At 36.8% G+C, this 25,493-nt stretch overlaps 1 protein-coding gene across 1 annotated transcript in view; it reads right to left on the bottom strand.

Annotated features, from left to right (window-relative positions):
• The window catches only part of LOC125234896 (receptor-type guanylate cyclase gcy-28), a 163,420-nt gene that overhangs the window by 70,823 nt on the left and 67,104 nt on the right, over positions 1-25,493 (bottom strand). Inside the window, exons 4-7 of the mRNA XM_048141317.1 lie at positions 24,194-24,356; positions 21,671-21,802; positions 7,528-7,637; positions 699-887 (exon numbers count right to left, since the gene is read on the bottom strand). Of these exons, the coding sequence (XP_047997274.1) occupies positions 699-887; positions 7,528-7,637; positions 21,671-21,802; positions 24,194-24,356 (594 nt within the window). The remainder of the gene's footprint in view (positions 1-698; positions 888-7,527; positions 7,638-21,670; positions 21,803-24,193; positions 24,357-25,493) is intronic.

A 25,493-nucleotide genomic window follows, 5' to 3' on the forward strand; every position in this document is an offset into this window, starting at 1 on the left:
AGTATACTTTTATCAAATATCTTCTATAAAACGGGACTTTATCGCGTAAACACTTACATTTATATTAGGCCCGACGTTTCGAACATCACATGCGCAAAGCGCAAAAGTGAATAATCAAGAACAAGTGCGGGTAGTTCGAGAAACTCGCGCGGCTAGAAGATGTTGATGCAATTCCTCGCCAGTCTACCCGTGACCACGAACATAATGTGATGTTCGAAACGTCGGGCCTAATATAAATGTAAGTGTTTACGCGATTAAGTCCCGTTTTGTTCTAAAATTATGAGTGCAAATCGTGTTAGTCTAAATCAATATATCTTCTATAAAATATCATAAACTTACCTCTTCCCCATCCGAGAAAGTGTTGTTATAATGCATTCTAGCCCTCGCTCAGAAGACGTCAAGTAAATCATCAAATCGGTCGCTAGTTCGTAGCTTCAAGGACACTTGTAGCAATACCTCCTAAACTACACCATTAGTCCTGCTGCATACCTTAATAATGTTAAAGTATATCATAAACGTACCTCTTCTCTAATAGTACCTAATAATATATTTTGACCCTCACTCTGACGGCGCGCGACGTCTGTAAATTCATTAAATCTGTCGCCAGTCAGCTTCAAAGATACTTCTAGCAATGCCACCTAAGCTGTACATTAAGTAGGTACCCCTTTCGAATACTCTATATTACAATGTTCACTTACCTCCTCTCCGTCCGAGAAACTGTAGTTATAATGCATTCTAGCCCTCGCTCTGACAGCGTCAGCGAACTCATCAAATCGGTCGCCAGTTGGCAGCTTCAGAGACACTCGTAACAAAGCCTCGTACGCAGCACGAGCAGCGGCATCTCGGTCGTCGCCCGCTGCCCAGCCCGTTTCGTCCCAGTAGCCACCCTGACGGAAACAAGTGAAAATTACCCTTTGACTACTTGTACTATTATATATTCTGTGCTTTGACTGCCAAATGAGCATTTCTTTTTTTTTGCCACTTTTATGAAATGTGATATTTTTGAAAAAAAATACCGTATTTCTACTCAGAATCACTAGTTTTTTTCAATCCTAGTAATTAAAAAAATTGTACCATACGATTTTATCTTATTTTGTTACCATTTTCCCTACATGTTGTGTGGGGTAACAAAAGAGGAAAGTAACAAAAATGTATGGAAATTCTGGGACACTTTTTGTCCCCCAGTGAGATTGAAAGTACTCGCGATTCTGAGTACAATTGACCTAAAATTCCCTAAAAAAATCAAAATAAAAAAAATAAGAAATGCTCATTATACAAGTGTGCATTCAAACAACATTCAAGATGACGCGCCGTGCACTATGGGCAATGGATTCTTAAAGTTCTTATTATAAATATTTAGATGCCAAATTGATCTTTCAGATAATTTTACGATGATGACAGTCTATGCATTGTGGCTACACACTTTGACAGTAAAGCCTGGCCCCGTAGCCGAATGGCATTTCTCCGAAGCGAAACGAAAACAAAACGCCGCGAAAGGTAGTCTGGCTCTGCACTGAGAGAAATTTGCATTGTGAATTTAACAAGTTCGTCTTGTTGCGGTTTATCCGTTTGAATCAGCCAAACGTATGTTTAAAACAATATGTGTCAGGTTGTTTTTATAAAATCGACTTGTTGATTCAAATATATTGCCGATTCAAATGACAAGTAGCTTGTTGTTTGAACCAAAGAGCACGTAGGCGCTATTTTAACCAAAAAACTTGTTGAACGAACATGAAAACTGGTTGTATTTTCTCTCAGTGTGTCGCGCCAATACGCAAGAGCGATAGAGATAGATGTCTACTAGCGTTTTGTTTCGTGAGCGTTTCATAAGCGTTTGTGCCATTCGGCTACGCACCTTGACCAGAAATATATGACTATTGTCAGGTTGTCAGGAGGGTGCTGTTATTCTGATGTATGGCGTGACAGTTCAGTTTAGTATGAAGATAATAGTTCTAATGAAATTCTGCAACATGGCGCGTAGTCGTATATTTATGGTCAGGCTTTAATCCATACTAATATTATAAATGGGAAAGTGTGTGTGTCTGTTTGTTTGTCCGTCTTTCACGGCAAAACGGAGTGACGAATTGACGTGATTTTTTAAGCGGAGATAGTTGAAGGGATGGAGAGTGACATAGGCTACTTTTTGTCTCTTTCTAACGCGAGCGGAGCCGCGGGCAAAAGCTAGTTCTCTATACATATACTCGATCATCTTTGGTCTTAGTTTGCAGTTTGAATGTGTGGCGGTGATTCGATTAGGTGTCATGAATAATAGGATTAACTTGAGACGAGGAGTTTATCTTGCGATCTGTATAGTGCAGTAAAGTTCTAACTACCTAGTAGCCCTGTGTGATAGACCTTGCAATTTACTTAGGAAACATATAAATGGTGATGTGAAAACTACGATGTCGCTTCGACTAATCGCCTTGCTTACTTTAAAATTGAATTTTAAAATCATAACGTTTATAGGTAATTTCAATTTTGCTGGTCCAGATAATCTTGGTTATTGAGGTAGTAAAAGGAGCTCACTTAGGCCTACTTGCACCAACGAAAATGGAGGGTTAACCCACCATTTTATATAGAACTAGCTTTTGCCCGCGGCTTCGCTCGCGTTAGAAAGAGACAAAAAATAGCCTATGTCACTCTCCATCCCTTCAACTATCTCCACCTAAAAAAATCACGTCAATTCGTCGCTTCATTTTGCCGTGAAAGACGGACAAACAAACAGACACACACACTTTCCCATTTATAATATTAGTATGGTTTTGACAGATGGCAGCCCACTAACCCCGAGTTAAATGTTTAGTGCAAGTGGGCCTTAACGGTATTTCTTAAATTTTCATTATTCGACATACAGATATTTTTTCTTTTATCGCAATGAAAGTCGACCCAAAGTGGATTTGGACGTAAAATGTCTTTGTTAGATAAAAAGGCCGAACATTTTAGAATATATTTAGGTTTCGTGTATCTACTGGGCTCAAAATTGAGACATTTCAATCCTCTTGCCGCTGAGTAAATATAATTTTGCGCACATTTTACTATTCAATTTATTCCAATGATCTTTATTTAAACCCCTTTTTTGGCTTTATAAAATTTACACTTTTATTTACACACAGTGGGCCTGAAGTCTGAAAAACTCTAAAGATATTTTCACCACACCAACTGGTAAAGGCATTCTTTGCTATTCGAAAACAGATAGCAAAATTGCATTTTATCCACAAGGGGGCAAAGTAATTTCATGCAAATTTTAACCCGATGTCTTAATATGTCTGCTAGATTTTACCCTATAAATGATGATTTTGAATCAAAAATATTGAATAAATTGATGAATTTGATTTATTTTGATGTTTTATAGTCAGTATTTTGTTCGTGTTGGTGTGGTGAAAAATTTTGTGTTTCACTCGGTGGCAAAGTTTGTTTAACCTTCGGGCCTTGATACCCTCGCAACGCTCAAGATTCCACTTTTTGAACCACTCGCTACGCTCGCGGTTCAATATTGGAATCTTTCGCTTGCTCAGGTATCAATATTGGCACGTGCGGTTAAACAACTACTTTGCCCCCTTGTAAAACAAATAACTATTTCCACCGTATATAGGCTGTTTGACTTATTTATCAAAAAAAAACGTATAAGTCAGCTGCAGAGAAAAGTAGACCCCCTTGCATACAAATTAGTATGCAAGGGGTCTACTTTTCTCTGCAGCTGACTTTATTCTCGAAACAGGATTTTAGCGGCGGGCAGGTGGTCTGGTGGACGCATAAGCTGGACCCGGGTTCGATTCCCAGCTCGGCCACCAGTGGGCCTTGTCGTTTTTTCTTTCGTGTATGATATCTATTTTCAATTTATAGTTCCGAGATACGTTTTAGACTTTGTCTATACGGAGTTATATATGTCTTTGCTAACACTATCCAAGATACAGTCTCGCATTAATTCACCGACTTGCAAGGCCTCGCTTAATCCATGTGACCTAGGCTTTATGCAGCCCTGATCCTATAACCTCTAAACTTAGCTTTCTCGCTATAGTAAGAAAGGCTAGAGTTGCTTGTTTGGTGAATGCTGTCCGTAAGGATTGCAAGACAATTAATCTAAACACAAACAAGATTGAAATAGTCGGACGGATAATGGTGACGAGATTAAGACCAACTACTTTCTAATTGTACAGTCGTGTTCACAACAGTTAACAGAATCGTAGTTTAGGGTCGTAGGGTGAACACAGCACTAAAAATTACTTACAGGTCGAAAGCGATTATATCGTTATTTTACGCTTTTTCCAACGTTTCGGCTAGTAGCAACGTTCGTGCTAGGCCATGATGGCCGCGAGAGTTTGTCGCCGCGAGATAAACTACGCGTCGCGTATGTGATTTTTTTTTCTAAGTAATCATTGTATGTAAATAATTGACGTGTAAATGTGAATATTTTACCAATAAACATCTATAAATCTATATCTATCCTTATGTAATTAATACAATTGACAACGTTTCAAAATTTTCAATGTCCCTAAATCGAAAACCATTTCGAGATATACGATTGTGGATCACATAAATCATTTTTTTATTTTTTTTTCCGCATTTTTAGTATAAAAAATCTTAAAAATAGTTTAAAGGGGAAGTGACGTCAAATAGCTGATTTAGAGCTGCCACTATATCAAAAAAATCTTCTAGTTGGGATGTCACTTGAGTTTGACAGTGAAACTTATCACAGTTCGTAGCAAAGATATTAAAAAAATCATGGCTTAGTCTATGATTCGTAGTCATTCACTAGTGGTTGACAGTGACACTTGACAGTCAGACATACCGGACTGTTTAAGCTGACTGGTAAAACTTTTTTTTAGGAATGATTTTGTCGTTTTCTTAGGTGTATGAAACAACACATGTGACGTCACGAAGCTGTGTTTTGACGTTTGTAACTTACCCTCTTTCTGCTCGAAGCAGTAATAAAAAGGGAATTTCTGATTAAAATAGCAGTTTTTGGAAAAATAAAAAAATACGTGTATCTTTTAGTATTGAGTTCTTTCAAACCAAACAATAAAAAGTAGTACTCAAAAATATGAAATGTTGTCAATTAGAAGAAGACATAATTGTGACAATCCATAAGAAAAGGGCCCTTATGGCGGTTTCTAGTTACGGAGATATCGACGTTTTTGTAAAATCGTTCGAAATTATCGATTTTTGAATTTATGCAAAATAGTAAAATATACGAATAGACGTGCAATTGTAGCTTGGTTTCAGTAGTGTACGTTAAGTATTTCTATATTAAAATTCAGCTCAAAGTTTAGTAGAAAAGGGCCCTTATGCCAGAGCGCGTTCGAAAATATGAAAACTGTTGTTAAAAAATGTTGTAATTACTTACAACTTTTGTTTATAAGTTAGTTTAGGTTATATAGGTACGATTCAATGAAGTACTTTGATACCTAATTTAAAAATTACCCGATTTAGGTACCTAGTCGTCACTTTAAAATAAAAATCTTACTCGTGAGTAGCTACTAAGTGCAATCTGACTTCAAACCTCACTGGCGGCGTGTCAAAGCGAAGATGTTCTTCCTTTGACTAATGCCGCCGTTACCACTGTCTCTCTCTTACTAATAATGTTGCAGCAGTTGACGGTACGTAGTTTATGAATGGTCCCTTATTGGTGACATTATCGGTGGTAAGATGTGTTTTCTTCCGATATACTAAGTGTCTTAAATAATTAAAAAACAAATATTAAGAATTACAAATCGATCTGGTAGGTACTGTGTGAATTAATAATTATAATAAACGTTTTATGAGAATTACTGATTAATGATCAAGATTTTAAGTTTACTTCATATAACATTTTTTCTTTGGTATTCTGTTATAATACAAGATAAGTAACTAAAATAATAAAATACATTAGCAATGAGTAATTTTTATCTGTGATGGTCATAAGGGCCCTTTTCCCAAATGTATGGGAGTCAATAATTTGTGATTTTTATGTAACTTTAAAAATTTATAAATAAAAAAATAAGACATGCAGAATAATTCTGACACTTTAGTTATAAATGTGTAGACTGATTAAATATAATTTAGAAGTCTCTATACGAAAATTATTATTATTATAGGAGCAGATGTTAAATATTCTAATTGTGATATTCTGATTAAAATATACATATTTAATGAACCATGGGATTTTATTTCTATCCTTAAATGTAAGTTGAAACATATATAACTATGTACTATAGTTCAGATAGCAACATATTAGAAGAAAAGCCAAAAAAATATGTTTTCCTAATTTTTTTCTTATAAGCGACTTGCCCTAATCAAAGCTCGATTTTTCATGATCTGGAAGTCGATGAAACACAATCACAACTGATTCTCAAAGAAATGTACCTTGAGATACACAATCAATCGTCATCTATGTAACTTCCAATGGGAACACCCTTAAAGTGAGTTTCAAACTTCTTTTCACGTTTTCTCAAAAGTGCAATACTTAGCATGTGTATGCTTGATGATTTTTAAAAAAAAAAGTACGTGGCCTAGGGCCATGATTTTTTTTGTATTAGATAGCTTATTTAATGCAGATTTAGGATCTGTGCCTAACTCAATACCTGCCATAAGGGCCTTTCTGTGATGGATTGTCACTATGATCTATCTCGCGGCCATTATGTGCTAGGCCTTCAGGTTGCACTGGCCGTGGTCATGAAAGACAAGACGAAAATAGTGGGGTTCAGCTCAAAAGGATACATTATAGGTATCGTGTTTTGATTTTTTTTAATAGCCTAATGTGTCCTGATGCTGGGCAAAGGCCTCCCCTTTTTTCCGCCACTCGTTACGGGTTTGTGCATGCGTGTTTTGATTAAGTAGAAAAAAAATTACAATTTTTTTTTTTTAATTTTTGATAGATTTGTTTTATCTTTTGATCGGTTGAATCAGATGTAGTAGTATAGGCTACTAGACTCTTATCGAATTTGGCACAAGAAATGATTGTTTCCTGTAGTATTTGACATAAGAAACCAATTTTTATAGATTTTGGGTATTAAAAGTGTGTGGTGGCTACATATTTTCGATTAAAAATGTGTGTAATATTTTTTAACTTTGGCCACCGAAAACGCTGTCAGACGTGTAGTGACGTCATAGAACCTAACTTAACTTAATGTCGAGTTAATCACTGACATGATGAACTTTATGCTTCATAACTTAAATGTCAGAAAATTTTGAGTTCAATTCGATTTACGTCATGCGCAGACAATCTATAGATTAACATGGCTAATGATGTTTTTGCCTAATTAAGTTAAAGTAAACTTTATAAATGTTTTTTTGTGGTCTTCAAGTCGTAATAAAATATGGTAGTTTTTTTTTTCGGTTAATTGGACAGTAATAAATAATATAAAATAGACTTTAAAAAAGGGTCAAGTAGCCTATTAGTAAATTTGTTTTTTTCTGCGTCATTCCAAAACATATTGAATTGTTTACTTAAAAATCATGCTCAACCGCAAAAATGACATAAGGAACAAGACGCCTGTAGGGTACATAATAATATAATTTGAATAACAAACAAGCAAAACAGAATATTACCTGGAATATTTCTACGTCGAGGAAGGCCCAGTCTCCACGTGTCATACCCAGCGCGTGCGCGGCAAGCAGGAACTCACGCACTAGAGGCCCTCTCACGCTCAGGATCACCACTACGGACAAAAGAAGAAATTTACTAATTATATTATTATTACTGGGCCGCGAAGAATGAAAATCCCTTCTGAGAGCCCTGTCCCCTTCTGTCCCTGATGAGGATTAACAAATTTAATAATAATATCATCATCATCATCACCACCATCATCATCATCATCATCGTCATCATCATCAACATTCCTTGATGACAATGAAATCATTTGCAAAAACGAACATTACGCTGTATTTTTTTGTAGGATATGAACAGACAGGTCGCTTGATGGTAAGCGATCACTGCCGTTGCCGGCCTTTAAGGGGCTACTAAAGGAGCGACTGACAGCTCATAGGCCACGCTTGTCAATTACCTCAGCCCCCGCAAGCACGCACACATAGAAGCGCCGAAATGCGTTCCGCGGAGCAATAGCCCAGCTAAAGCTCCATCTAGCTTCATAAATGTAAACTACAACTATCGGCAGTCAGCCAAAGAAAAATATTTCGGCAAAATGACATTGACAATTTCACGCTTCACAGATGGCGTTGTAACTAATATTGTATTCAATTCATTCGCCCAATGTCAAATAACAAAACGAATGGTTCTTAATGTTTCTATCAAAGCTACTATACGTTACTATAGCTTATGGAGTTTTTTCTACACTCCATATTATGCGCCTTAGGAGATTTATAGAGACAGCTATAATATCTATATTAACGAATTATTCTTGGGTATAGGTTTAAGTATAGTTTAAGTAGTTTATTTAACCCCTCTTACAAATAACATTTCCTTGCTACCTAGGTATCTAAATCGCGTTGTATTTTTTTTATTGTTTTGCAATACTTACTTTACTTACCCTTTGGAATATACCATACGTTCTGCAACACTGCTAGCCCCGTGATGTAGGTAAGTGCGTTTTCACATTATCCTATCCGATATCACATGTAGGACCGATATCCCATATATTTACGCCGTCATCTTTAAATTTTTCCTTGTACTTCTTTCCTACATATATCCGATGTCAGATTGGATAATGTGAAAACGCACTACGTACCTACAGCGAGTCACTAGCCCCGCAATTCCCGTTTAGTTTGTACATTTGGATCACGTCTCTGATTTGGATAAAAATTGGTAGGCTGATAGTCCATGATGCTGAGCAAGATTCACTAGGTTTCCCAAAATGTCCTAGATTGATTGTATGAAACTTTCCTTTTTTGTTACCGAAAATGCATAGAAATCTGGTAACAACAAAGGAAGGTTCTTGCTCAGCATCATGGACTCTATCAGCCTACCAATTTTTATCCAAATCGGAGACGTGATCCAACTGTACAAACTTAATGGGAATTGCACAGCCGGCCTCTTCACCATTTTTTAGTTCTATTTTTCACACCCGTGGCGCAGCAGCTACCAGATTTTGCTATGCCACTATGCGAATACAGGTGATGCTATACGGAAACGGTCTAAGGAAACCTCTAGATTTGAAATTAATGAAAATTGGCGTAATTTACAGATTTTGCAAGAAAAAAACACTTCATTTTAATAACTGTCAAAATTAATTTTCTGAACTTTTTGCTGATACGGAATTAATATGAAATTGAGTCTCACTCAATTGTTCTAAAATGATCAATGGACTCTATTGTCAAATTAAAGGTGACAGCTAGTAACTAGAGTTGCCAAAAGCAACTGAGTAGCTACTGACGCCACGGCCAACTCATTTATTTACTTTACATATTTTTATCAGACTTAATAAAATTTTAATTCAAAATGTTCATGTTTCTCGAACAGTTGTCCCTTATGTTTTATTTCTGAATGGTATATAGTACCTACATTACGATACAAGTGCAGAAACTCGTGTCGAATTTTTGACAGCTTGTTTAGGATTTCCTCTTCGCACGTGTATCGTACGATGTTTTTCAGTGCCTACCCTACATATGACCCTTTGAAATTTCGACCTGACAGAAATAGCCTGGTATGCGAACTTGTTCTGAAAAACACCATACATGTAAGAACTGAAATAGTAGGTACATTATTAACATTTGGCATTTTCACGAGAATAATCACCAAAAATATTTTTTCTAAGGTAGGTAAAATTTATGGTTTTCCTACTCAGAATCACGAGCCCTTTCGATCTGGGGCAAAAAACAAGAGATAAAAAAATGGTCCCGAAATTTTCTATTATTTCGCATACTTTTCACTTTGTAACCGCAGCACAAAGTGTTTGAAAAATAGTAACGAAGTGGGAAAAATTAAGTTTATTTTGCAAATTCAACAAGCTGCAAATTCCACTTCATGCCAATTGAAATTTAAGAAAATTCATCTTTAGGTATGCAAATTCGTCATTTTAACACAACATGCTGCAAATACTTTTTTTTTGCAAATGCAACATTTCAGAAATTCAACTTCTGGCTGGACACCACCTCAACTCACTGGCACCTCAGATACTACGCGAAGACCAATCAACATAGACTTACATTAGATTATAATTATATTGTCTTCGGTTAGGACGATAGTTATTTATTACTCATGAAATAAAACTAGCTTTTAATGTCGTCGTCGGAAAACATCAGGATATATTTATAAGTAAATTAATTATACGCGATTTAATCTCTTTTCATTCTTAGAAAGAACGTTGAGTTTGCGGTCCCTTCATTGTTACACGGATCCGAATTAGGGTCCATGTAATGAACGTCCGTGTACCCGTGTTACGTCGTATGTCCAAATTCATGGAATTTAATTTTGAAATGAATATTGCTAATCACAACAATAAATTGCTGTAATATTAAAAAAAAAAAGATGATAATTGCTTATTATTAACAATAAATATGGCAGGGATAGAACTTGGCAGGAAGAAGAAGTAATAGCTTGTATAATTAATTAATTATGCAATCATGCGCTTATTGTTATGATTTTTTAATGTAAGGTACAGCGGGGCAAATCTCGACTGGGGGCAAATGTAACTGGTCCATTTTTTTCATGTTTTACAATGCTTGAATTATTAATTAGAGTGTCCACTGGGGGCGATACGGGATTTTGTCACTAAAATACCGGTTGAAAATAAGAATTTTCTGAATTCGAACGCGTGAGACTCAAAAGCCGACCCGCTTATATATGGTAGGCGTGTGCAGTGGATCTATGTAGAACTCATCATCATGTATGTAATAAATAAACGTTTCTTAGAAATAAACAGATTTTTTTTTCATAATATAAAATGGATCAGTTACAATTTCCCCCAGTCAAGATTTGCCTCTCTGTACCTTACCTGGTACTATGATTATAACAGATATACCCATTTTAGACTAGCGGTCCCGTATGGTATCACTTAAATTCATTTGATTGAATTGATTGAAGTTTGTGTGTCTTGTAATTCGATAAAAGCTACTAACATTACGTACACTTTGTTTTATTGTAAATTATTAATTTTCTGTATTTACATTACAATTAGGGAACAAATCAAATTATTTTATTGAATATTTTTCGATTTGTTTTTTTTTTCAAGTAGTCACACTAGTTCACACTACTATATATAAATTATAAATTTAAATAGATATCATACACGAAAGAAAAAACGACAGGGCCCACCAGGGGCCACTGGTGGCTGAGCCGGGAATCGAACCCGGGTCTTCAGCTTACGCGGCTAACGTCCTTACCACTAGACCACTCGCCCGCCCCCGGGTGGCGCCCCCGGCTATATTTAAATTTTATTTAAATTTATAATTTCTTTATTTACATTAATTATCGCCTAGCCAACTTACTCCGAAGATGGGGTAGGTTAACTAAGAGTCTGGAGTTTAGAAAATCGAATAGATACGTGTTATAATTGCAAATAAATACTTGCGTCAAAAATAAAGGGTTTAGAGACCCGAATAGTTCTTCTATCTGTAACAACAATTATTTTCATTTAATTGATTCAAACATCAAAGATATATGAGCTGAAGCCAAAAGTTAGTCAACTATCCCCGGTCTCCCCTAACCTACTTTTTAGGGTTCCGTAGTCAACTAGGAACCCTTATAGTTTCGCCATGTCTGTCTGTCCGTCCGTCCGTCCGTCCGTCCGTCCGTCCGTCCGTCCGTCCATCCGCGGATAATCTCAGTAACCGTTAGCACTAGAAAGCTGAAATTTGGTACCAATATGTATATCAATCACGCCAACAAAGTGCAAAAATAAAAAATGGAAAAAAAATGTTTTATTAGGGTACCCCCCCTACATGTAAAGTGGGGGCTGATATTTTTTTATTCCAACCCCAACGTGTGATATATTGTTGGATAGGTATTTAAAAATAAATTAGGGTTTACTAAGATCGTTTTTTGATAATATTAATATTTTCGGAAATAATCGCTCCTAAAGGAAAAAAAAGTGCGCCCCCCCCCCTCTAACTTTTGAACCATATGTTTAAAAAATATGAAAAAAATCACAAAAGTACAACTTTATAAAGACTTTCTAGGAAAATTATTTTGAACTTGATAGGTTCAGTAGTTTTTGAGAAAAATACGAAAAACTACGGAACCCTACACTGAGCGTGGCCCGACACGCTCTTGGCCGGTTTTTATTAAATGTAGTCTAACATGTCTACCTATTACATGTCTTTCCCATCACGGAACAATGGTGTTCCGGACCTTTGGGAGGCGTGCGCGGGGCCGAAGCCAACGCGTAGAGGCCCTTTCGACACTTTAATGAAATGTAAGGGGTACACCGAGCGGATGTTGCCCTTGCCCGTATCATGGGACACACGCAGAGGCAACACCCGCCAGGGTGTAAGGACTATTTGAGAGTTAATGGAATCTAAAATGAACTGGTCTATTTTGATGAAAGTGATGGACTAAATACTGGGCTATGGATAAAAAACCGGACGCCTGCCTAATAAAACGGTATCCAATTTTATTTCCGGCAGACGGTGACTCGTCCCCACAAGATGGGCCCCCACAAAAAGCGACATCCAAGATGGCTCAAGGGCAACACCGGTGTGAGAACTCAAGGGTGTCGAGACTACTTATTACATATTATTATGTTGAAAAGGTCTGTTTGTTAATAAATAATTATAACAGATTTTTATAGTATTTTCTTACTTTTACCAGGGGCGGCTCACTCAGCGCTTTTATCGCCGCGCTACAAGTACATGTCGGCGGCCGCGAATTCGCGGCCCATTCAGTGGTGACGACTTTCGCGCCGCGCAATAAAATTCAATGTCGCCTGCTCGCGTGCGGTCCGTTTGTTAATGTAGGTAAAAAATTAGGATGGCGGCATTTTGTCGACATCAAAGGAGTGAGCCTTCTGTACTTGTACTATTATATATTCTGTGCTTTTACCTCTGTGCGAGGCTAGCGGTCTCATATGGTACCAGCAATCATTCCAAAAACCGAAGGTCACACATTTTTTTACTGAAATATTGTTACCTTTAGTCAAATAAACCATAGATATATTTAAAGAACTACAAACATTGGATTTAACAAAAAACACTCACTCAATGGGGCTAAGTATCTTGATTGTGTACACTTATGAGGACACCGTGAATCAATATACATTTTAAATAAAGAATAACGATTAAATGGCGGTATGGTCTCAGTCGTTGGAGGTATACATACAGTACCTGTACAAGATAAAATATACTACTGTGTATAATGTATAATACAAAATATGCCAAGCATAACCAAATAAGGATGTAATTCTGAAAATAAGTGATTGAAATAAACAATTTGGTAGTTATGTTGTTTTATTTTATATGTATTCAAGGAGATGAAGAATACAGGTATGCTATGTGCAAATTTCTTTTTTGATGATTTTTAATTGCAAGAATCCATTTGGCCTCAATGGTCTGGAATCCAATTAAAATCGTAGGCAAGCTCGGGTGCCAAGTAAATGATATTATAAGATTAGGAATAATAGGAATGCATCCTTAAAATTAACGTAACTAAGAAAACACCGTGTAGAATATTCATATGTCTTGAGAGAATCTGTATCTCTCTCAGTTTTTCTCACTCAGAAGGTGGATCTTCAACACGTCTCGGGTAGTCCGGCGGTTCCTCTTTCTGCAGCCAAGATGAAAGCAAAACCTTGTCCTGATTGTTGACATTTAACTGAAAGTTTAAAGAAATTTAGTAGGTAGTAAAATCACGTTTTTAAAACAAAGATGTCAAATCAGGTAAACAGCTGAACATAAAAATATCTCTTTAATCGAACTGAAAGAGAGAGAGGCTTTATAACAACAAAAATAGGGTGTGAAATTATTGAGGAATTCGATACGACTGGACGATAATTTCAAGAACAGAGGATTGAGGCCCAAATTAATAAGTAGTTATGACTTATGAATGCTAATTGTTACCAGAACTGGTTTCAGACAATACGTATGTTGTCTCATAAACATAGTAAAAAATCTAGGTATTAGGAACCCTTTTACTCAAAAACTGTCCGTAGTTGAAGCTGTAGACAGATCCTTAGTCATTAACATATTTTCTCATCAATTTTCACAGCTAGGTAGTACCTATCTAGTACGTATAGAGTACCTATCTCTGCTGACATTAGAATCCCCTTAGTCAAAGTCCAATCCATCAGAAAGGTATTAATTTTATTTATTATTTTAAGCCAAGCTCAGTTTAGTCAAGACTAATTTAAAACTGTAAATTAAACATAAACGCACTGGCTAGCTCAAACTAACGTACAAGGTAAATCAACTGATGATTATTTTATTTTACATTTTGTCAGAGTTTCGTTTCCTTTCAACCCCTTATTTGCTAAGTCTGCCATAGAAACATGAGTAGTTTCATGCGCTCTGCCTACCTCTTTATGGGATACAGGCTGATTGTATGTATATTTGTAAATATTATTTTATGTAAACTTTATTGCACAATTCATTAAAAAAGTACAAAATTCGAACTTATTTACTGACAAGTTTTATGTGATAGATCAGTAAAAAACCTGAAGCTGTAAAAACAACCTAACAAAACCATCATATTTAGAATAAAACTGATGTAATATAAAACAAAATTAAAGTTTTTGAAATATAGAACGTTAACTAAGGTTTTTTTAGCAAAGTTATTTTTTAATCTTTAGTATAGTATGATTTAGGGGAGTGTACAAGTTTGTAATGGGGTGGCAACGCGCATGTGACACTCTTTGAATTGCAGGCGTCCATAGGTTACGGTAACCGCTTTCCATCAGGCGGACCGTATGCTTGTTTGCCACCGACATAGTATAAAAAAAAATAAAAAAACCTTAATTATTTAGTTAAATTGATAACCAAGGTACAAATTTTGTTTAGTTTATTTTTATATTGTGAGATGTGTATCATAACCTAGAGGAACTACACTGTTCAGTTTTATAAATAGTGGCTAAAAATTAGTGGAAATTAATATCTGAAATAAAAGTTTATCCTAATACAGACTTAGGTATATACCTACGCTTACTTTGTACCTTATGCTCGTTTAGCATGTCGTGTACTGGATATAATGAACTAATAAATATTATGCATTATTTGTATAAAATCCTTTAACTGATGGTATCTGAAATAAAAACTTAGGTATACAGTAAATATAGACTAACTTAAAAATAACCAAATAATCCACCAAAATGAATTCCCACGGGAAGTACGAGTAATTAGTCAACTATGCCTATTACATCAATATTACTCGCTAAATTCTATGGCCAAGGAATGGACCAAGCCTAGGGTTTCCTAGTACTATCGAAGAGGACCTTCTTTATATATTATCTGAAGTAACTCTCTAACTTCACCATACCAGTCCAGTCTACTACATATTTATTAGTAATGATCAATCCTTCTAAGTAGTACTAGTACCTATCAAATACCAGAAGCGATGTTATGCCTTATCGTATACTCCTTATGCTAAGAAATGATGATGGTTACACGTCGTCCTGTAGAAACAAACCCATTCGTTGTTTGTGAAATTTCTTAAAAATATTTATTAACATGTAAATATTTGTCTCTTAACTATTTAAAAACGCACTATAGAATAAATAGCTTTTTGGTTTTTCACCGGGCAAGTTGCCCAGAGATTCCTTGTACTTACTTACTTACTTTTACAGACATGATTTATGTTTTGAAGTTTTAATTATCAATTTGTAGTTAGGAAGATGACGGTTAATGCAGTACAAGGATATTTTCCATACCATCTTCGATTCCTATTTCTATATACCTCTATATAGAAAAAAATGGAGTAGGTATATATAATTGGTCGCTTATCTACCTAACAAATAAATAAAAAGTGGTAACGGTTCGGGAATCAACAGATATCACATACGTCAGTATACCACAGGTCGATATTCAAGTCTCTACACTTTTTATTGCATTTTTCTAAACACTCTCTCATCCGTCACTATCCGATGACATCACGGCGCTTTTTAGTGGCAAGGACGAACCTGTTTAGTCGGACCTGATTACAGTCTTCTAATCACATGTAAAAGCTACCATATAAGTACCATTCTTTAACACATGAGCTTCTTCTACTCCATGCTTTTAACATTGTGCTTAAAACTATAAACTTAAAACTATACATACATACATACAACATACATACAATCACGCCTGTATCCCATGAAGGGGTAGGCAGAGCACATAAAACTACTCAACTCCTCTACTTAAAACTATGTGTATATTAAAAGACGTAGTACCTTGAAGTTTCTGGGCCTTATAGTATTGTTCGAAAATAAATGAATATTCTATTTCGGAACACCTGAACCTTGCAAAAAAAAATTACCGGATTATCAAATGAAAGTAAGAAAACTAATTAACGTTTGCCTCCTAGATAGTTATGATTACCAAGACCTGTTCTCTGTCAAAAGAAAAAGGTACCCGTTCTAAATGTCTGCTTGTGTATTCGTGTAGTCCCGGCAGTGCTAAGTTGCCGAGGTACCGAACCCGTCCTTTACAGAATGATTTACATTCCTCACTGTTATAAAATTAAAAACGCATCCATTCTACTATACGTAGAAAGCAAACTGGACTGTACTTAGAATCCGTGAATCCGGACATATTAAACTTGGGTACCCGGACCTTGATAACACGGACCTAGCCACAAATCCGGATTTATATAACACTACATAAAAGCGAGCCAGGCACCTCATACACGAAACGCATATGCGACTGCGATCGATACTGAAGAAATAATAAACTTTAATGTTTAGAGACACATGAAATGATGACGACCGGTCTGGCCTAGCGCGTAGTGACCCTGCTACGCCGCGGTCCCGGGTTCGAATCCCGATAAGGGCATTTATTTGTGTAATGAACACAGATATTTGTTCCTGAGTCATGGATGTTTTCTATGTATATATTTATATAATTAAGTATATCGTCGTCGCCAAGCACCCATAGTACAAGCTTTGCTTAGTTTGGGGCCAGGTTGATCTGTGTAAGGTATTCCCCAATATTTATTATTTATTTATTTATTTACATACACACAAACGCATAAATGAGCAAATCCCTAACATGAGCTATGTGTCACTGAAGGGCTCCTAATCGGATCATCATCAGCAGTCCTTTCATCAATCTCTTAACACGAGCTATGCGTTTTTGAGGAGTTCCGTTTTGATCATCATCAGTTCCACTTCGTCAAATGTAAGTCCTTGTCCTTATTCATAATCCAAAACATTAGAGAGACTTTGGTGATAATACAAAAGTCACTACAAGTGTGCCGTTCAAATTTGAGAAGTTCCCTTGATCTTTCATGGATTGGTATCCAAAAGAGATCACCAAAACTCCAGCATGATCGAAATCTGACTTGAAACCTCAAAGTGCTTAAAAAACTTAACTGGTTAAATTCGTCGTTGAAGAGTTCCGCTCTGATCATCATAAACTGTTCCACTTCACCATATGTGACTGTTTTGAATGGAAATGCATGATGTTCTAATAAAACACAAAAATCACTATATATTATGCGCCTTTCAGACTTTAGGAGTTTTCTCGATTTCTCCAGAATCCAATTATCAGAACTGGCTTTCAATAATATGTACATACACAAAAAAAAATCGAAACCTGTCTCTACTTAGTAACAAACATCAAACATTACACACGAATTGATAAATGATAACCTCCTCGAAATTTGGAAGTTGGTCAAAAACACAAGTTTTTAAAATTGATAATTAAAACTAGGTACCTTATATTATTTAAATTACCTTTTACAATTTTTTTTATACCACGTCGGCGGCAGGTAAGAGGAAAAGAGGTCACCGGAAACTATGGACACCTGCAACTCAAGGGGTGTCACATGCGCGTTGCCGACCCATTAGAAACTAAGTACACTCCTTTTTTGAAGAATCCATACTGTAGTTCATCGGAAATACCAAAACTATGCTTTATTTCGTGCTACCCTAATAAGGAATTCTGGTAGTGATCGCATACATCGATAAGACCGCCTGTTGCTGCCTTTATTTTCAATGTAATTCTGTTATTAAATTTGTAAACCTGTTATCTTTGTGGGGCAATAAAGAAGATTAACTTATTTACTTACTTGAAAAGTAAAGTAGTGTGTAAGTGCGTTTTCACATTATCCGATCCGATATCGGATGTAGGAAAGATTTCAAAATAAAAAAATCAAAGATGGTGGCGTAAATATACGGGACATGGGATGGGTCCGACATCCGATATCGGAACGGATGATGTGAAAACGCACTAAGAGAAACTATGTAAGAGACATAGAGTCATCGAGTATTTTGCCGAACACGCAGAAAATAGACGGGCCGAACCGCACCAGAAAGGTTCCTTTTGTGCCTATGTTTGGTATGAAACCCTAAAAAAGAGAAAGCCAATTCTTAGGTTTATTTTACAGTTCTGGATTAAGCTTGAGTCTAGCTATATATAAACAATAATAATAACATTTGTCGGACACTATCCCGGTGAGTCACTCGGGCACATTGCACAGACATGACCTCATAACTAGGATAATTCACCAGCAGTTAGTATTTTCTATACAATCTTGTGGACCGCGAAGTACCGTACTACAAGTAGGTACTTACCTGCGCCAGTTCTCGAAAATGGTCGAGATACTTGGTTGATTCGACGATCATCGTCGTTTCGGCGAACGATCTCATAGGCAAAAGTGAGCGACACTCGCTAGGGGTGAGATGCAGAAGGCGGTACTCCTGTACACGGCGCGTAGGTCGGTCACCTTGGGCCCTGCCTGCCCCGCTGCTGGATGTATTTAAAAAATAACCATGTACCTGGAGTCTGTCTTTTCCCTTTCTTATACCATTGTTTTTGTATCTTTTGTATTTTTAGCATAAGCTACAGAAAATATTTTGACATACCAACGTCAACGAGTTTTATATAATCACAGACAACCGCAGAACAGAAAGATCACTGCACAGACCATACAGGTTGTTTGATAGCGAAGTACGTACTAAGTAGCAAATATCAAAGAATTATAGCAGAGAACGACATAATTACTTATGTTTTAATAGCCAAGCCGAAACGGCAGATTTAACATTTTAAAATTGTACTGAAACACATCCAACTTATCAGTACGTATAAAACCATGAGTCGTTTATGTAAATGGCCTTGGAGATGATGAAATGAGAAAATGAGCCAAATAAATATCTGTAAGTACTCCTCACACTAATAAATACCCTTGGCGGGATTCGAACAAGGGACATCAGCTTTAGCAGGCCGGCAGGGCCAGTCCAATCCAATATGTACAAGGATTTCACTCCAGAGTTGTGGGTTCAAATCCCGTTGCGTGGGCAACCAACTTAAACATTGTAATTTTTTTTATTGCAATATCTATTCTTATTTTTCAATGAATGTATTTTTTTATTTTTGTTTTATTTTATTTCACTTATAATTGTGTAAATTATGTACAACACACAAAACAACATTGTATACATTAGGTTAGGCTCCCTCAGAAAAGGTTTTCTTCTTTTGAAGATGAATTAATATTAATTTCTTTATTTTATAATTTATTTGGTATAATAAGAAAGAAAAAAAAAACAAAAAGTAGAAATTTCGAAATAAAATGGAAAAAAATCACCTAGAAGTTAGCATATTTAGCTGATGGCTGGTACCACAGGGCCACGGACACATTATCGTTCCTGTCGAAATTTCATAGCATCTTGTAACTCAAATAGTATAGAGTTTGACGTAGCTTTGGCAATACGCACACATGCGTATATATAATAAATATACAAAATGAACGTAGTTTATGGAAAAGGATCTAACCCACAAACATTGCCAATAGAATTTAAACTTTCTGACAATAACAATAGTCATTCATTTCAATGGCAATTTTATGGAGATAAATCCTTTTCGCTAAACTACGTCCAAATTTTCGTAATTATAAATTGTCAAAACGCTGCGCGATTTGACATAGGTCTTGCCTCCTCGAGGCCCGCCGGCCGTCTGACATTTTTGACAATAAGGACACATGTATACGATTGACGTATGAAAGAAAGAGAAACGAAACCGCATAAAATGGCCGTTTTCTGTTGAATTCATGATATCGTAAATGATGATAAATCTTTGTATATACGATAATAAAAAATATTTCCTTCTACGAGAGACTAGATAATTTGGAAACCTTCACTTTAAAGTAGGTTAGACTGATTAAAGTTGCATATTTTTTTCACAATGTTAGTTAAACGAAAAATTAAGGCCTTACTTTGGATTAAATTTCTATCGAGAAAATTGTAAGCATTCGTGTTTCGAGCTGTACAAAAATTTCAATCATATAGTCAAGATATACATATCCTAAAATCAGATCTCTAGGTTTCCGGGGCTAAGCACACCAGTGAATCTAAAATCCTAATATTTATCGATGCATGGCCTTAAGACGGGTAACGTGTACGCTCATGGAATTAAGAATCACTCATACGCTGTTTATATAAGATTAGATAGGAATCAGTTCTATTTCACTGAAATTTGTTATTTGGGTGTTTTCGGGGGTGAAAAACCGATCTAGATTATTCTTAGGTCCCAAGAAACGCCAATTTTCGAGTTTTCATGAGTTTTTCTTTCGTTGTATATCATCTAAAAACACGATACAATAAAATAGAACTCCGAGCTTCGTCGCCCAGGTGCCTTAGCCGAATGGCATTTCTACGACGCGAAACGAAAACGAAACTCCGCGAAAGGTAGTCTGGCTCTGTCGCGCCAATACGCAAGAGCGATAGAGATAAATATCTACGAGCGTTTCGTTTCGTGAGCGTTTGTGCCAATCGGTTACGTAACCCAGATCAGTAAAAAAGTAAAAAGCATGTAAAATTTCAAATTACTCAAAAATAAACGCTTAAAAGTAAAATCATGTAATAAAAACTACATAACCTCATTTCCAACCCTGCGTCTGTCAGTCCGTCTATTAAACGCAAGTTACTGAACACAACATCCATTTATTTTCCCGCTTTGAACTTTAAACGCAGCGTTTCGAATTAAAAGCTCATGAGAGTTATTGCTAAGGGTATTCGCACAAAGCTGAATTAATTTTGCTTGGACCTAGATTTAATTTAATTCAAGGGAATCCATATACGATCCATTTATTTACCCGACCCGACCACGAGAGAGCAAAAGAAGTACAGTAAACAACACAGCTGCGAATACAAAGTGCCAAAAATATGTATAAACACCTTAATGTACTTAAATAAATATTTATTTATTTATTTAAACTTTATTGCACAACTAAAGAAACATGTACAAATGGCGGACTTAATGCCAAAAGGCATTCTCTACCAGTCAACCATTGGGTTAAACAGAGACATATATGTTGGCGCAGGAGAAATAATAGCTAACAGAGACAAATATAATCGTGACATCAAACATAAATTTACTAAACTCAGGTTGAATACTAATACTTATATAAATTTATATGTAGATAGACTAATATATATAATTACATATATATGATGGTGAACATTACTTGAATTCTTCTGCCAGAAGATGCTTGCGGAGCAGTCGTTTGAAAACGAGTTTGCTTGGGGCTTGTCGAATAGAGAGAGGGAGAGAATTCCAAAGACGGATTGCCTCGACGGCGAAGGAGACGAAACCAGAACCATAAATAATAAATAAATAAATATTGGGGACACCTTACGCAGATCAACTCAGCCCCAAACCTTAGTATGGACGTTACCTCTAGCATACATGCTGACATCTCGCAACAGGGCTTCGCAAAGCTCTCGCTGGCGATCCTGTTCATTGCCATCGAGTTCTCGTACCGCCTTCAGTACACCTTCTTTCCGAAGGCCCCATTCTAGGCTTTTACCTGTGTAAATAATAACAATTTTTAGAAACCGAGGTAGTGGTAGGTACTGTTGACCTTAAACCAAAGAGAAATAAATAAGGGAAGATTTGTAACTCCGTACATCAGTGAATGCGAGTTATTTGTATAGGCATAGTTAAGTGACATCTAGCGACAGTCACGTGTCAATCATGCGTCAACTAGCATAAATTATTAGTACTTCTACTTGTCAATAGATGTCGCGATGAACGATGAGTCTAAGTGCGTTTTCACATTATCCGATCCGATATCGGATGTCGGACCGATATCCCATACATTACAGGCGCCATCTTGGATTTTTTCTATTGAAATCCTTCCGACATCCGATATCGGATCGGATAATGTGAAAACGCACTAATGCTCACCAATTTTTAGCTAATACATATTAAAATAGCAATAATCAGTATTTTGTTTTCATTTCCTTCTGCTTGTAATATAAGTTGTAAACTAAGCTAATTTATTACATTTTTGGCAGATGAGACACTGCTGCCACCTAGTATCGAGTAGTGGTACTGATAATTCACGCTATTTGACCCGCATTACTGATGTATGGAGTTACAACTCCCCTTACTTATTTCTCTATGCCTTAAACATAGTCCAAGTTCTTCATACGTCCTGTATGATTAATAGCTTCACCCACGTTTTCTCTGCAGATCCTTTGTTTCAATTTTATCCTCCGCTGCATTTGTATTACCTCGTATATTCTTTTATGTAAGAATAAACGGCTTAACCCCCATACAATCTACGTGCACTTACGACCTTTATGCTTTTCAGGCAGTAAAGAAAGAGAAACTGAGGCTTATGAATCACATACGCGTTAACCTTGCCGTTCAAGCTAATCCCTGGCATCCCTTGTATACGCAGCGCAGCCTATATCCTACAGTATATAGGTATATGTAGGTATTTAAAGCCCCTTAGTATTTTTTGTAAAACACAAATTCTGAACAACATTTCCAGGGGATATATCGTCGTAGAAGTTCCTTAGAAGGCCTAAGGTCTGATAGATGTACATCTTACCTACGGTAGGGGAGAATAAAGCTGTCTTATTAAGCAGTAATGTATATTGCCGCTTAGTAAGGTCCTACTTATCAACCAGCAATGCAACGTGCGACCACTCGGAACGCCACGCGAGACAGGCGGTACACCTGCGCCATCACTTCCGAACATCGGGTGTGTCAACTAGCGCGATATAATAATAATAATAATAATAAGCCCGCGGGGGCAGCTTGTGGCGAGCTGACGGTGAGTGGCGACACCGCGGACCCCTATTCCAGAGGGCACTTCCATCTAGCCCTCGCCTCTGCGCTTGCCTTAACCGGCCGGCCAGAGTGGATTCGCAAGAGTGGGACCTATGCTCCAGGTTGGAAGTGTAAAATGTCATAACGCCGGCGGCCTGCTGAACGGATCACCGGGATCTGGCTACCGCAGTCTCACCTCTCGACAACCTTTCAGCCACTCTTCAAGTGTTGCTCTGTTGTCGCACCATGCGTGCGGCCGTTTTGCAGGGCCCACTCAATGAGTTGGCGAGTCATCGCCTGTCTTTTACAATCTTGAGACTAGTTGTCATGGCAGGTGTCCGATAGTCTCCCCCCATAGACCATTATCCAGTCCATCCAACTTGCACAACAATAGCCTATGACCTTAGTTCCCATCGCAACACAAAAGTGCTGCACTGAAATAGTCTTTACACCTGGCGGGGACCATCTCCGGATGTATCATATTGTGCGCTCGGGGATGGTATCCGCCAGGTGTATCCCTTGCCTTTAGATTAAAGTGTCTAAAAGGGCCTCTGTGCTGTTGGCTTCGGCCCCACACATGCCTCCCAAAAGTCCGGGACCCCATGGTCCCGAGATATGGTAAGACATACAAATAATAATAATATTCTTTATTGTGCACATTAAGTAATTACATACAACAAATAAGATCAAACAAGAAATTAAGCAACAACAGGCGGTCTTATCGCTAAAAAGCGATCTCTACCAGACAACCTTCGGGTAGTAGAGATCAATGTAACGGAGAAACGGGATATACATTACTGCTTACTCAGTACTCACAATAATAACAGGTACGGGTTACAAGCACTTATTTATCGAGCAGCAATGTAACATGAGTCAGCCGAAACGCTCAAAGAAGCAGATGCGCCTGTCACCAGCACCATGATATCGTTAGAACCATCGGGTGTACCAACTGTCACGTTATACATTACCGCTTATCCACAGTAAGTGAGAATAGAAGACTTGTCAAGCAGCAATGCAACGTGAGTACAACCGAAACGCTCGAACACACTGGTGAATATGCCAGGCAGCACCAAAACGAGTACCATGACATCCATGTACCTATCGGGTATACCAACTAGCGCAATACATTACCGCTTACCCACAGTAAGTGAGAACAGATCTGACTTGTCAAGCAGCAATGCAACGTGCGTCCAGCCAAATCGCTCGAAGACGCTAGTGAAGACCCGGGGCAGGCGGCACTGGCAGTATGACATCCGGGTAAGAGTTGGATATTTGCCCTTGTCGTTGAATAGGGTTTGAGGCTGCAACAAACATGTTTATTAAAACATTAGCATAAAGGTATTAGGGTTATTAAAGAGCCAACTTAATATTAGAACGTCTGACGGTAACGGACTACTATTTGCTTGTTTTTGACATGGCGATATCAACTGATAGTCAGTAGACTCATTTAGCATATGAAAACGTTAACAATCGCTGATGAAAACACACGAACTGAACAAAACAAAATGCATCAACTAATTTAATATTATGCCATCAATTTATATACACAATACCTGTCGTAAAATTCGTTGAAAACACAACATATTTTATAGAAAAATCTGGAGTTACGGTAAATTACTTTCAATTTATCACAAATTTGCACCAAAAAATAAATTCCGCGCTTAGTAACATAAAAAATTACTGCGTAAAATATAATTTAACAAGTGTAATCCATTTCTGAAACACCGATTTAAATCGCAACCTGTCCGAGAATGCCTAACTTTTTAATAAAAGCCTTAAGATGTACCAGCAGAGGTCTTATTCCACTCACATTAACTTTCAAAGTCTCATTATTTTAAAATCAATTCAGTGGATATCGCATGTTGATTATAATAAAGTCTTAATTCGATCAACTGTATCTATAAACAAAAACTGTTAAGGGCATTTTCAAAATTTCGGACACCCCAATTAGCGTAAGTTGTTAACAAAAATGAACTCGCTGTCAGTTTTGTGACGATAATTAAGCATAAAATCTGTCTAAAAATTTACTTTTTTCGCGTTCTGAATGTAGACTATCGCTTAAACTTTATGTACTTAACACAAAAACAATACTTTTATTGAAATCTCATTCTTAATTATCGTCTTACGCTAATTTTGGGTTCCAAATTCTGAAAATGCCCAGGTGACACTTTGCGATTTTATCCACATCAACACGAATCGTCAGTTTTTCGGGTCGAATAAAGCTCCAGACTCCAGATGTCAGGCATAAATCTTTAGAGCAATATTACTCAGCTGGGAGAGCTCCAATAATTTTCATAAACACGTATTTAAAATAACTGTGTTGTTGAAAAAAATACTTTAAGTGAAAAACTAACAGATTATTTTCTTATACAATCGTAAATTAGTATACACTCAAGTCACTCAACACTGTTGGGTAGAAAAGATGAAATTCGGAGCAA

The sequence above is a fragment of the Leguminivora glycinivorella genome, chromosome 16 (genome assembly GCF_023078275.1).
Source record: "Leguminivora glycinivorella isolate SPB_JAAS2020 chromosome 16, LegGlyc_1.1, whole genome shotgun sequence".
Lineage (NCBI taxonomy): Eukaryota > Metazoa > Arthropoda > Insecta > Lepidoptera > Tortricidae > Leguminivora > Leguminivora glycinivorella.